The sequence below is a fragment of the Pyrgilauda ruficollis genome, unplaced genomic scaffold (genome assembly GCF_017590135.1).
Source record: "Pyrgilauda ruficollis isolate IOZ18807 unplaced genomic scaffold, ASM1759013v1 scaffold199, whole genome shotgun sequence".
NCBI classification, from domain to species: Eukaryota; Metazoa; Chordata; class Aves; order Passeriformes; family Passeridae; genus Pyrgilauda; species Pyrgilauda ruficollis.
The window spans coordinates 446,950-461,255 of NW_024519095.1; the positions used below are offsets into that span (position 1 = coordinate 446,950).

General features: G+C 35.2%; 1 protein-coding gene across 1 annotated transcript in view; it reads left to right on the forward strand.

Moving 5' to 3' along the window:
* The window catches only part of LOC121352843 (nipped-B-like protein), a gene marked incomplete at its 3' end in the record, with an annotated part of 140,477 nt that overhangs the window by 77,839 nt on the left and 48,332 nt on the right, over positions 1-14,306 (forward strand). Inside the window, 1 exon segment of the mRNA XM_041466124.1 lies at positions 11,216-12,742. Within this exon segment, the coding sequence (XP_041322058.1) occupies positions 11,216-12,742 (1,527 nt within the window).

A 14,306-nucleotide genomic window follows, 5' to 3' on the forward strand; every position in this document is an offset into this window, starting at 1 on the left:
GTGTGTGTGTGTGTGTTTGTAAACATGGTTGCAATACTAAAAGGTTTAACTTCTATGATATTTCTTATTTGGTAACTAAATCAAATATTTTTGGCAAAAGCTATTTATGAGTATAAGGAGAAAATATGTGCTCATCTCTACTGTCTTTAATTTAATGAGATGGGGAATTTGGTTTTTTGCTTAAATCTCTTCCATTAATTTTAAATTTATTGTTGGAGAGAGCTTGTGGTTTGTGGCTTAATAGTTCAAAAGCTACATTTATCTCCACACACTTTAAGTAGAATCTCTGCCATGTTTTGCCTGAGAAGCAGCTGAAAAAATGCACAGCAGCTTTCAAACACTTGATCAAGACTAAAAACACACTTTCTGTTTTGTTTTGGCTTTCAGAAAATGTTGACCATTAGTTATAAAGTTTATGATAATTACACATCCATGATCATGATTTGTTTGTTTTGAGGAAAGGAGTGATTTTTATACACTGTGACCTTTCCTGGTTCACCGCTGGTCAATAAACATCTTCCCAAATACAGATTCTGATCTTATGGTTCCCTTTACCTGCATCCTCTGGTAGGTCTCAGATCTCTCTGAGTTCATACAATTACTATAAATCAAGTACAAGAGTTGCTGTCCTATACTGGGACAGATTATCACTATTTATTCACTTGTGCTAAGTTGCCCCTATGATAGACAGCAGCACTTTTCACTTTTTCATTCTGGCTCTTGAGGTTTCAGCCATAACTGCGTAGTATTTAGTAGAAAGAGTTTTAGCAGTCTTGAAACAGATTTCTTGAAGATGTTACCTTGGAGAAGTATAGAACTTTTTTTTTTTTTTTTTGGTAATGCTTTTGCACATTGCTTCTAAATTTGTGCTATGTCTACAACCTGATACGCTCTGGAATTGTTCTAGTTAGAGCTGTTTGGTTTTGTGAGGCTACAAGAGCAAGTATCCTGTATTGTTCCTATAGGAATATGTCTGTTAGAGACATATTCACAAACTTATGAATTTGTAATTCGTTTCTGCAAAGTAGAATGCATAGTGTATTTATACAAAAGCCTGGCATTTGTGCCTTTTTGTACATGTACTGTAACTTCAGATCACATTATGTCAGGAAGAGAGTGTGGGTGTAGCAAGTGCTCGGTCTAATTAGAGTGGGAATGCCTAGAGCCAGCTGATGCTTTACAATAGCAAGCATCCCTTTAGAGAACTTACTCAAAATGCTAGTGCATGCTAAAACGTGCATGAAAGCATCTTTGCTGCTTTTGCAACAGAGGCATGGGAATGCATATTACAGCCGTACTGTGTTTTCTGTGTATATTCACACCAGTTTCCATAAATTACTTTCAGTGAAGTGGCACTCAACAGTTTTGATAGTAGATTAGTGGTCTCTTCTGTCCTTTATTTTAGACATGAAATTTCCACAGTTCTGTACTCCATCACAGATTTTCAAATGCTTTCTTTTTAACAGTAAGGGTTTGGTTGCATAGGACATGTTCTTCTGAGGCTAATGACCAATAGTGTGGAAGAGTGTATTTCAGAGGAGCAGCAGAGATTTTGGGGGGACATTCTTGCTAAAAATTATACACCTTTTCTAAGGCAATGGTGAGGTCTGGGTTTTTGTTTTTTGTTTTTGTTTTTTGGGGGTTTTTTTTGAATGCTGAGGTCCTTTTATTATATTTGGTACTGGTGGTAAATGGGGACTGGAGCCTTATGGTAATTATATTACTTTCTGTAACAAATCATGGTTTCTGATAAAGCTGTTGAAGTATTTAGCTTCCACCAAAGTCTCTCAAAGTGGGAAGCAGTCTGAGTTTCAGAAGAGGAGCTAACGCAGGGTTTTGCAGAAATGCCTTCTTCTTTGAAAAGCAGCTTATCTTTCTGAAATCTGATTTTCATGCTTTTGCTTTATGAAAAGGAATCTTTCATGCAAAAATCACTAATTCAAAATCTGACAAATTTGAGCTACTGTGTGTTAGATATGCATAAGGAGTGATTTTATAATATAGACTTCCTTCCTGCTATGTTTTTATAGTTCTATCCTTTTGGGCTACTTGGCTCTTGGATTAAGTGGAGTGTGTCCTCTCCATATATCATGATAGAGAGGTGCAAAGTTTAACGAGTTGGTTTCATCCTTGTCCTCTGTGTGGAAGGGCAGGAGTTCACCTCCTCTTCCTACTTTATCCTCAAGAAAGTCTCTCTATTGATTAATTTAACAACTAATTTTTCTGTATCTGTTAGTGAAAGGAGATTTTGAAGATCTAGGCATTTGGCACCAAAAGTTGCATTCTAATACTTCTCTTATATTTAATAGCTTCAGTACTGCTAAATAGTCCTTGGAACATGGCATAACTCAGGTCTTCAGTTTCCATTGCTCCCTTCACAATGGCCTCTATACCCTCATCAGATAAAATATGTTAATCAATACTAGATCATGTCTTCTCTTTTGAAAGAATCTGTAGTACTACCGATACATCTAGCTATTATTTAACAAGACAGATTATCCAAGTTGGAAAAAAAGTGATTCAAATGGGATTTTAGAGAAGTCAATTGACTTTTTCCATGACAATTGACAGGTAAACCATCCTCTGCTCTGGTTACATTGCGATATTTTGATTTTATAATTTCTTCAGAAAGGTAGTGAAACTTAATTCACACTTTCTTCTCTTCTAACTACTGCCAGTAGTCACACTTCCTGTAGTACTTGGTGCAGTTGAAGGCTTTTGAAACAAGTAGAGGTCTATATTCTGAACCAGTTTTGTTCACTTAACTGAAATTGTGCTTTGTTCACATTCTGAAGTTGACTACTCCAAGAAACTACAGGAAATCCTATTAAGTTTTAGAAATTGTCCTAGGAATTTCTGTTGTTCTCAGGCATCTTTTTTCCTTTTGGTAGATGGGAATGTTGAGGGAGAAGTTTCATTTCGGTAACCTCAGTTCTTTGCATTAACTTTTGATTTGCCGCTGTTCCAGTACAAGTTACTTATTTTTGTGTGTAGTTGAGTAGTTCAAAGTTAGTCCATCACTGTTAGACTAAACCTTTCCTAGAACATTACATGAAGTTCTTCTTTTTCAAGATTTAGACCTGCTACAGAATTTATTTGCAGATACAAAGTTTATGCATCAAGATCTTTCATGCTTTTGTAAAACCTCCAAATACTGTGAAACAAAAATATTTAACATACTAATGCTAAAAGAAGCTCAGACTTTTGGCGACATGAAAAAGGGAAGATAACGTTGAAAATTACATAAAATCCCAGAAAGTAACCAATCTCTTTCAGATAGTCTCTTGCAAATTGATTTAGCTTTTTCATTTTATTCAGTTTTTCTACATTTTAATCTGAGCTCTTCCATACACAGAACTGTGTAGTTAGGTTTTAGGCTTCTTCAAAGATACTTTTGTATAATACAGCTGTCTTAACAGATTGAGGAGTTCTGCTTGTAAAAGGCAGAAGTTTGTTTTCTGGCATTTGTGAGAAGAGTAATCAAATCACTAACTATTTCATTAGGAGGCTAATATTTTTTTGAGCTTAAAAGCATTAGAAAAAAATTTTTAATGAGACAAACCAACTTGTATATGTATGTTTTTCCCTATATATTTTACCCTTGAGGATCCATTTTACCCGCTTCTTTGGAATCTTACTTTGGAGTCTTTGAATTAGGAAGAAATGAAGCTGTAATAACTTTATTTCCAATAATTGGATCAGTTAGGGGGCATTTGGATGCCTGCAGTGGGCCCTTCTTTTTTTGGTTCGTTCCAAGCCCTTAGCAGCAGAGACACACATCCCAAGAGTGTGAATCTGCCGGAGCAAAACTCTCAAAACTACAGTTATAGGTAAGTAACCTTTTTCTCTTACCTTTTAAGTTCTTACCCAGCTACTCTCCCTTTCTCCCCATTACCCATCTCCCCCATAAAATTCCCCAAGGAGGAAGCTAATAGAAGAATACTATTAAGAATTAATAGTTTGTGTATGTCTAATTTTAGGTAGTTAATTAATGAAGTGACGGAATGTGTAATTATAACCAGTATATTAGCATTCATTTCCAAAAACATGTTGTAGGGGGCTTATTTATTAGAAATGGAGCTACAAGTAGTAATTTGCATAGTAATCTTGCAGATTACAGTCATTAATACCAGAAGGCAAAGAGATAGAGTGTGAAAGATAAATGAGTGTCTGTATAGTAGAATGTGAGACTTAGGTATCATGTGTTTTGCGTATACGTGTTTTGTGTATACAAGTTTTCATTAGGTCTGCATTTTGTAGTGTGATGTAGTGGATGAAACTGGCACCCTATATAGCTCTTACAAGAAAACACAGCTTTGCAGCCTCCAGGTGCTATAAAAGACAGATTCTGTGTTTGTGTCTGTTCAGACGTGTTTTAAGAAAAGTAAGAGGAAGAAATTCCTGTTCTATTAGAGGAATTGCAATGAAATGTTGCAGTGTTTACACCTGTCTGTGAAAAGTTACTTCCTTTTACAGTTTTTATAAAGATTAATATACTTCACAAATTATATGATCCTACCTTTTAAAAAAATATAGGATTGTATAATTTAATAGCATTTTTATTTGCACTCATATGTAAAATGAAATCGAAGTTACCCTATTTATACTGGGTTGTGCTTTACATATGGCAGTGTAGAAAATAACTAAACTGTAGCAGTTTAGCAAGAAACCTTCTTTGTTTCAGCCTACACTGTAAACTAAGACTAGAAAATTCAATATAAATTGCATGTAATGTATACCCTTGATTATACCTGTTGGATGAGACAATTTATGATACCATTGACCCGATAATGACTTACATTCTGGGACAGACATTTCTTTATAATGGATTTAAATCTTCATCAAGAAATGGCACAAGTAGTTAATAAACCCTATTAAGAGCTTAAGCCCAGCATTTATGTAGTTCACAGTCACTAAGTTCATGCTGACATCAACTTAAGACACAATGTTTTTTTCGTTGTCATGGAATATAAATGTTAATCTAGTTAATTGGTGATATTTTTGAGTACAAGGCAGAAGAAAATCAACAGTTGCAAGAGAAAAGGGAAAGTCACTGCTTATTTCTAAAATTTTCTGTCTATACAAATGAATTAAAATCTACTTGGGTAATGTTAGCTGTGATACTTAAGAGCTTTCATTGTGATGTTAGTGTGTTGCATTTTTCCTGTGGAATTAGATACTACACTGGGCATTTCAAACTAAGTGCACTTGAGGTTTTGCTCAGATATTTTGGGTTTACAAAACTGTAATTTTGCACAAAATCACAAGGATAAAACCTAGTGTTTATGCTGAAAAATCTGTCGCATAAATAAACTGAAGTAATGTGGTTTGTGAAAGCAATATTAAATTCAGGGAGCTTAAGTTAGAGTTTCCAATCTGTAAACAAATGTGTATATTTGATTATAGTTTTTTGCAGTTCAATTTTTTTTGTTATTTCCTGGTGTAGCATTTCCTTTGTATTACTATAATTGACAGATAATAGTGAGCAACCAGACAACCTTAAGTAGATAAATTCGTAAGACATTATGATGATTGTGCTATTGCTATATTTAAGAAAACAACCAAAACTTCAGTGTCTTAATTTTGATGAAGTCTGCTACACGTTAAGGCATGTCTGGAATCGCTGTAGCCTTTTTGAGTTTAAAACTGAGTGAGTTTAGATAGCTTTCTGGTGGGGTTTCCTTTTTGGACAATGAACAGAAATTTGATGAAGTTTTTTAACAGGTCACTAGAGAGTAGCAGGTGTTTCTGTTCTGAGTCTTACAAGTCCCTTTCTTTGAACTGCCGCAGTTGAAAGTCCTGTGCTCTCTTCACAGATTTTTGGAATTATGCACCATTCTATAAAGCTTCTTATAAGAGGTTCATGACTGTACTTTCTTGGTTTCTTCTGCAAGGAAGGAAGTAGTGGGAATAAAATCTTTGCCCTGTGTTGGCTGCATCTCTCCTTCAAGGGGAAGAGCTAGTAGTGTGGCAATCTCTTCTGCAGAAGGGAATGGTTCTGTTTGGTTGTTCAATTCTTTTTTTCAGTTGGCATAAGACTTTGAGGGGAAATCAGATGGGAGCAAACTCATAGGGGTTGTGCATACATTTAGGAACTAAAAAGAATGGATATTTGTCCTAACTCCACTGATAGGTCGTCCATTCAAGTAATTTTAAAGATTCCTTGTATACAGATTAGATTCTTGTGGTCTACAGAGCACTGTTAGCTGGGGGGACAGGGCAGTTAGACAGCTTCAAAGAGATCTGTGAAAAATAACTAAGAAAAGTAAACAGTTGACAGTAGACTTATGTTTGTTATTTGAACATTTAGCTATGTGTCATTTGATTTCTTGAAAATTTCTAATCTTCATTGCTAGCTTAAAGAAGATCAGCTTATAATTGGCCTCTGTCTGACTTATCTCTGATGTTGTTAAAAAATAGAAGGTTTGACAATATGTAATAACCTCTTAGAAGTAGTATATTTGAGTTAAATTTGTTAATTTTTGATATAATTAAATAAGTGCTATTTCAGATGAGTGGAAGCATACCCCAGTAATCTCTGATATGAGAGATTAGAAGAGTTAGAGGTTTAAAGACGTAAAACTCTTAAAGCTTATTCTTTACAGAAAGAAAATTTATACTTTCAATTACCATTGAAATGGTTCATCCAGAATTCAGCATAAGAGGATCAATCTTTTTTGTGTCCCTAAAGAGGAGAACATTCACATTTAATAATTTTGAATATGAAGTCTTCCACTGACTCCCTTGCAGGGTACTACATGGGGAAGCAAAAATTTATCTGTTATGTCTTTTTATAAGTATACCAAACAGTATTAATAGAGGGAAGTGTTACCATTCTGCTAAAAGAAAGCTTAGCAACCATGCTAATGGTTATTATTTAGACTTGTTACCTTTTCATAGATACTTACGAAGGGCCCATTTTCAATTTGATAGATCAGGCAGTTGTAGAACTGAGTATCGTCCAATTATACTCAGTTGTTCAAAGAGTTTATTCTGGGATTTAAGGTAATCATCAGACTTGCAAGGAAGCAGTAACATAGAGGGTTTCAGTGCTAATGGTATCTTGACTGTTGCTTTGGAAGGATTCCAGGGTGAGTAAAAGAATAGAGAAACACTTATAATACAGCTCTCCTTGTCCACCTGCTGCTTCTAACACTTCCTCAGCTTCCAAGCATATCTGTTTTCAGGATGAATGGTCTTCAAATCATGATTGCCTTGTAGTTTCAGCAGAAATTTATCTCATGATGTCTGTGGTTATTTCAGTGCAATGTGGTTCTTTGCACAGAGGTTCCACAGTAATTAATTAATTAATTAATTAAATTCTAAATCTTAAAGTACTCATAACTTTGATACGCAGATATTTCCAAAGATGAAGGCCATAACCTTCTCTCCAGGAATACTGTTCATAAGAGGATTGGTGGGAGAGTACCACTTGGAAATCCAGCTAATTTTTTTATCATGTCAACCTTGTGGTTCCAGTAATGTTTTGTTTCTGTGCCATGGTGAATGATTTCATTTGATAGAACAGCTCGACTATTTTTTAGTATAGTGTAGTTTATGATCTTTGAGTTCCAAAGTACTGCCTTTTGGTGAGCATGTTGCAAGGTAGAAAGAACATTCTTATAAATTTGCTAAGTCAGAAGGATTCATACAAGGTTGTTCTCTGAACAACCATAAATTTGTTAAAGGAATTGAAAAAAAGTAGGTAGATTATGAGTATATCTACAACCTCAGAGAAAGGTGGAGTGAATAATTGTTCTGAAAATAATCTGAAACCAACAAACTAGTATACCAAATCATTAATATAGTTAGAAAGTTCTTTTGTAACTTAATATATACTCCTTTTACTATGAAAACTGTTACAAAGACAGAAGCAAAGCATCCTGATCACACTTTGTTGGACTAAAGAGATTGTGAGCCAATATATTTGGAACTGTAACAAGCTTCAGATCGAGGTCTGTAAGATTTCAAAGAAAGACATTAGTCTGATATTTTGGTCAAGTCCTAGATCCCAATATTTTTCCCCCCCAAAAAATGCTACTGTCTATGGAATGAAGTTTGAATACTGATGCTTTGAAGGATATGAAGTATATTTCAATGGATATTGTAAAAATTCATCTGTTCATTTTGGGACTCATGACTTAACAAAGAAGCTAAATGCAAACTTGCATTTTGACTGTAAAAGAGAAGATCTGAAGACATCTGTTTTTAGAGGTTCACTACTCTCTTCTCACCTCACTTACTCTAATTCTTGTATAGCTGAAAGTGAGTTCAAGATTTTATGAAGCCCTCAGAATGCAAGGATATGTTTCAGCTTTCAAATTTTTGTAGCTATTATGTAAGCTTAAATTTTTGTACTTATTCAATGGAGTTTTTATTCATTATGCTTTATGAAGGCAGTGGTACTATGTATTCATCCTACCTTTTTGACCTAGTTCAACTGGATATTTTCTTATACTTAGGACAGCTTTTTTAGTCCTAGATCCAGAATTCTCATAGAGGCAAAGTGGTAATGATTGAGTCCAGTTTTGAGGCTCACTTTCAAGATGTACTGGAAATAAGAAGAAATCTGTGAGTGATCTGTAACTCTGTCTGCAATCACCTTGCCATCTAAGAAAATAAAACTATGAAGAAACTGCCCTTTCTTCTCAGGCAAGATGTCAAGTTCCTAAAACATAAGTATTCTAATGTCAAGAAAATGAAGAATGTGCATCAGAAGAGCTATGTATTTAAAGGGAATATGTGTACCAAGTTGTGATGTGATCATCTACTTATGTGTTCTCAACTTACAATTTGACATTTTGGATGATGAAGAGCAGCAGCATGTTGAGCCTTGTCACTTACAGAAGTCCAAGCAAGAAAATTTGCCCTACTTGAATTGTTTTGGTTGTTTGTTCTTGGTGCCTTCAGCATGAGGGCTCTGAAAGGTGAGTTTTGGTTGATCCAGCTGCAGCTGTCTAAGGCATCACAGCTCATGGCCATCTGCTCCTATAGTAGAAAATAAGAGAGGAATGCATTTTCTTGCTTAAAGCTGAATCATTCAGCCTGTTAGGTTAATGCTAACCACCTTCACTAGTGCCTTATGGTGATGCATTAGACAATAGTTATGGAAATATGAATGCATGTTCCCTTCTGCTACAGATGGTAACTTCAGTTAAAGAAATGGGGCAGATAATGAATAACAGTAACATCTTAAAGATTATTGTTCGATCCACCATCTGAGCTTTTCAGGACTTTTTTTTTGTGTGCCTGGCATTTCTGGACTGAAATGACAAGGCTGACCAACTTTCTCCTAAGAATACAAGTTTCTGAACTTAAATTTCAAAATGTAAAGGGTTTTAATTGAGAAGTAAGGTAACAATGTGTGTGGATGTATGTATATTTGTTCTAATCCATAGTGAAGAAAAATTCATCTGTGTAAGTCCTCATATGAATCCAGCAGTTGCTGTAACATAGAAAAAGCAAAAATCTCCATGCTAAGAAGCTGCATCTTTGATTTGGAAACTCTGTTTTGCCGCACATGTTTATCATAAAGTTGGCATTCATTCCTACAGGCTTCTATTGGGCTTTGCAAAATTCTTTATTTGCAGTTGATCAGTTTCTGCATGGAGTTTATTGTACCTGTATTTACTGTCTTCCAGCCATTAAATCTTGTACAAAATTTTTGAGTTTTAGAAAGTTAGAGATATCCAAATAGATTTGAGGATTAAAATGATAGGGGAAGAAGCCTGTTCACATCACTGGAACTGGCCATGTTATTGCTTGTTATTGTGACCTAATTTTAATTTTGGAGGTGATCCTTCAAAGTATTTCTAAAGAAGAATCTTCTAAAAATTTACCAGAAATTAGAATTCATATGTTTTGATTCTGGTTTACAGTTCCAGAGGACTGCGTGGGTTTTTTTCATTGACATTTATTTCCCTGTTTCTTGATTGCATCCTCCTTACTGTTCATTCACCCTCTCTGAGTGGGAGAGCTGGTTCATTGCATCTAGTAATAAGGCACCACCAACCTAGACACAAAGTACGGTATTTTTCTTGCTTTGCATTTGTGGTCTAGGCATTTTGGCAATAGATCTATGTTTAGTAATTCCTTAGACTTATAATCATATTCCCTGATTACAGAGAAAGTAATTTTTTTTCAACAAATTATGCACTGGTAGTTGAGAAATTAGAATATAAACCTTAGTGCAGGAAGAGCATCTAGTTTGCATGGCAGAAGTTATTTTTAGTTTAGAGTTCTGTGTTGGTAATATAAATGGGTTGTCATTTTATATGGGTAGAATATACTCTTTTGGATACTTCCATGTGCTTCTCATTGCTATGAATTCTACCAAATTGCAGGTGGTTGGCTTAATTTTTCTGTATTCTATTCCTAATTTTTTTTAGTGTAAACTGAAATGCTTATTGCAGAGTCAGGTTCTTGACAAAAAATTATCACTACACTTTGTGTTTCCTCTATAAAAAACATTATGATTGCAAAGGGAAAATTACTCAAGTTTTTAAGTGTATAGTGGTCCCTCACCTCATATGCATGTGTTAAGGTAGAGACTACAACCCTTAGTTTACTACTTTATTTGAAAGAGAAGCATGGAGGGGTGGAATAGCTACTTTATCAGTTTTGTTCATTGTTTGTGTGTTCCCTGAGTAAAATATGTGTGAAGTCCAGCTGATCCACTGAACCAAGTAGGGAAAACCTCGGTAATAATCATTGCAGACCCTTGCTTAGTATTTGCATAATAAAGCAGGTTGAATCTGGGGAAGGTGTCTTCTGTAGTAGTATTCCTCAAAAACTAGTTGTGGAGCTGCACCTTAACTTTGACTTTTCAGACTTCTGCTTCAAGTGTAATTGAGTAGTTTGGGGTTTTTTTAAATGAGGTGGGGTTTTTTTGGTCCTTATGTATTCCAGCTGCTTTATTAGGTGGTTCTCTTAGGAATGATACAGGACCTTTGATTTCATATGTTTTGAGGGAAGGTTTTTTTAATGATTAGCTGGCATTTGTGGGAGACGGACAATGAATGGTAGTCTGAATACATGAAAAAGTGTTAGTTAGAGAAGTCCTATTCTTGCTTTTAAATTCAGCGGATTTTGTTTTGTGTGCACATCCATGCTGTGGAGGATTCATTGTGGGAGTGGAAGGGAATGGACATACTTCTTGAACATTTATCAGTTTTTATATATAATTTGTGATTTTTTTTTCTCTTTTAACTTCCAGATAAGCCTCTAAAGAAGCGAAAACAAGAAAACAAACCCCCAGAGGCTGGAGGTGCTACGGGAGGAAATAGAACAGCTTCTCAGGAGACAGGTTCTGCAGGAAATGGGGCACGGCCAGCACTGATGGTTAGTATTGATCTGCAGCAAGCAGGAAGAGCAGACTCTCAGGCAACAGTAACTCAGGATTTGGACACCATCAAAAAACCTGAAGAAATTAAGCAGTATAATGACGGGTTTATGTGTGTTCCCCAAGAAGACACTGTTGGAGTTCTTAAATTTAAACCTGAAAACCATCCAGAAATTTTTAGGAAAAAGTCAGACTTTGAAAGTCAAAAGACAGATATCCAGCAAAATGAAAACAGACAAATGGAATTCCAGCAAAATGAGAGCAGACGGTTGGAAAGTAAATACAATGAGAGCAAGCAGTTAGAAGTGAAACATGAAAGCAGACAAATGGAAATGAAACAAAATGAGAACAGACAGACAGAATTGAAACAAAACGAAAGCAGGCAAATGGAGATGAAGCAAAATGAGGGAAAACAAAATAATGGCAAACAGGAAATACGGCAAAGGCCAGAAACGCCGAAACAGAAGAGTGAAGGCAGACCTGAAACACCAAAACAGAAGAGTGAAGGGAGGCCTGAAACACCTAAACACAAACATGATAATAGGAGGGACCCCAGTAAACCTTTGTCAGACAAGAAAATGGAAATATCTAGGCACAAACTAGAGGTGAAATCTGATCCTCCAAGGATGAAACCTGAAGGTCGACCTGATCCAACAAAACTGAGGCCTGATGGGCGCTCAGTTTCTGATACACCAAGGCGTGACCATGACAGCCTTAAACAAAGATCTGAGGACAGGGCAGAGTCAGAGAGATACAGAGGAGATCCATCCAAGATCAGAAGGCCTGAATATTTGAGATCCTCAAACAAAAATGAACATGATTCTAAGCATGGTATTAAATCTGATGGTTCAAAACCTGAGAAATTTGCAAGGAAACATAGACATGAGTCTGGTGAATCAAGGGAAAGGTTTTCTTCTGGGGATCAGAAAGCAAGACCTGACAGCCCTCGCATTAAACAAGAAGGTAGAGGAGATTCTAATAAATCAAGACCTGATAAACCTGGCTTTAAATCACAAAACAGCAAGGATGAACAAAGGACAGATGGTAATAAGAGTAAAGTAAATAGTAATAAAGCACATGCTGACAGTAAAGCAGAGTTTCCCAGTTATTTGTTGGGGGCAAGATCTGGCGCATTGAAACATTTTGTCATTCCAAAAATCAAGCGTGATAAAGATGGCAATGTTACTCAGGAGTCAAGGAAAACTGAATTTAGAGGTGAACATAAAGACAAAGTAGAGAAGATTGGGCTAGTTGAAGATCTAAATAAAGGAGCTAAGCCTGTAGTTGTCCTTCAAAAGCTTTCTTTGGATGACGTGCAGAAATTTATTAAGGACAGAGAAGATAAATCAAGGGGCTCTTGTTTTAAACCTAACAAGAACAAGTCATCCAAACCTAATAAAGGTAAGATTGTTTTAATATTAATTGCATTATATCTTTTACACTTGAGTTCTTGTAGATTTTCTATTTCTGCTGTTAGAAATTAAATGTAAGCATTTGATAGTTTATATGCTTGCTTATATAGTGAGAAATAAAGTGAAACTCTTCTAAGGACTTCTCATTATCAGAAATCTTGCTACAAATGTACCTGAAATTATTTATTTACTGCAGTACAAGTACTTAATCTGGCAACACTTAAGTGGTCTTAAGATGTACTTCAGCTGCATTAGTTTTATATAGTAATTTATCTGGTGAAATGTAACTGTTGTGTGTATAATTTTACCTGGTTTAGCTGTGTCTGTATAAAGGACTGCCACTACTATAAATATTGTAGCTGGAATGATGGGAAATACTAAGTATGCAAGCCCTAAGATTCTTTTTGTGTTTAATTTGAAGTGAAATGGGTTTTTCCAAAGCATGTTTTGATATGGTGGTAGTAAGAACATAGTTGCAGAGTCCCATCTACCTCTTTAACACTGTAGATACAAATCAGTTGAGGTGATCCCATACTTGAGACTTTGTGACAGTAACTTAGAAAAACGTTTGGTCTGTATGAGACTTCTTATGTCATTGTCTCTAATGTCCGTTATATGCAAAGAAGAAAGCTGAATGATTAGCTAGCATTTTGAAATTAGTAATATGGACAGGAAATAATTTAGAATAGCTTGTAGGTTTGATATTCAACTCATTGTCTCTTTTGCAGATTTAACACTTTTTAAAAATAAGATCCTTTTTTTTTCTTGGTACTTTCATCTTGGCTTCTTTGGTTTCAGACTGAAGTAGATAATTTCACACTGTGAAATCAGTATTACTGGTCAGGTTTCCTTTTTCTAACATTTAACATTAAAGAATTTAAATTGCTTATATAGTCATGTTTATAGAGTTGTTGTGTCTTAAAAAATACAGACAAAAGCCAGAGGAGGGGTTTACAATTGTATGCAGGATGATGTATAAATCCATTTCCAGGTGTATAATGAATTCAAGATGAAAACATTTTCTTACATAGCTAATCTGGTAAGAAATTGTGTAGAAATCATCTTCATGAATGTATGACTATTTTATGTGCACCTGTAAAGAGGTGTTTTCTGTATCATTAATTCCTTGTGCTATGCCTTTTTAGTAGTTTTCTATCTACTAACCAGTTTATATTAACTCTAAAAAGCCTTAATAATAATTTGTGATGTATTTTACATCTTTGTAAAATATTAGCCTCCTTGTTAGGGATTTTTATTTGTCCTGGAAATAAGAACATTATCCCTACCCCTTTATGAAGTTCAAAAGAGGCAAAATTTCAATTTCTAATAATAGGTATCTAGAGTTAGCCATAAATTATGATATTTTTGCTCTCAGTTTAATCTGAAGCTTTCAGTTGAAACCCTTATGTTCATGATAGGAAATGCTACAAACTTTCTGATGGAACTCAGGTCTAGTCTCAGTAGGATAGATTTTGAATTCACACATTTTTATGTGTAGAAAATCAGTTACTTACAAGTCTTTTGAACAATAGGCAGTGCATGTGTGCTTTCCA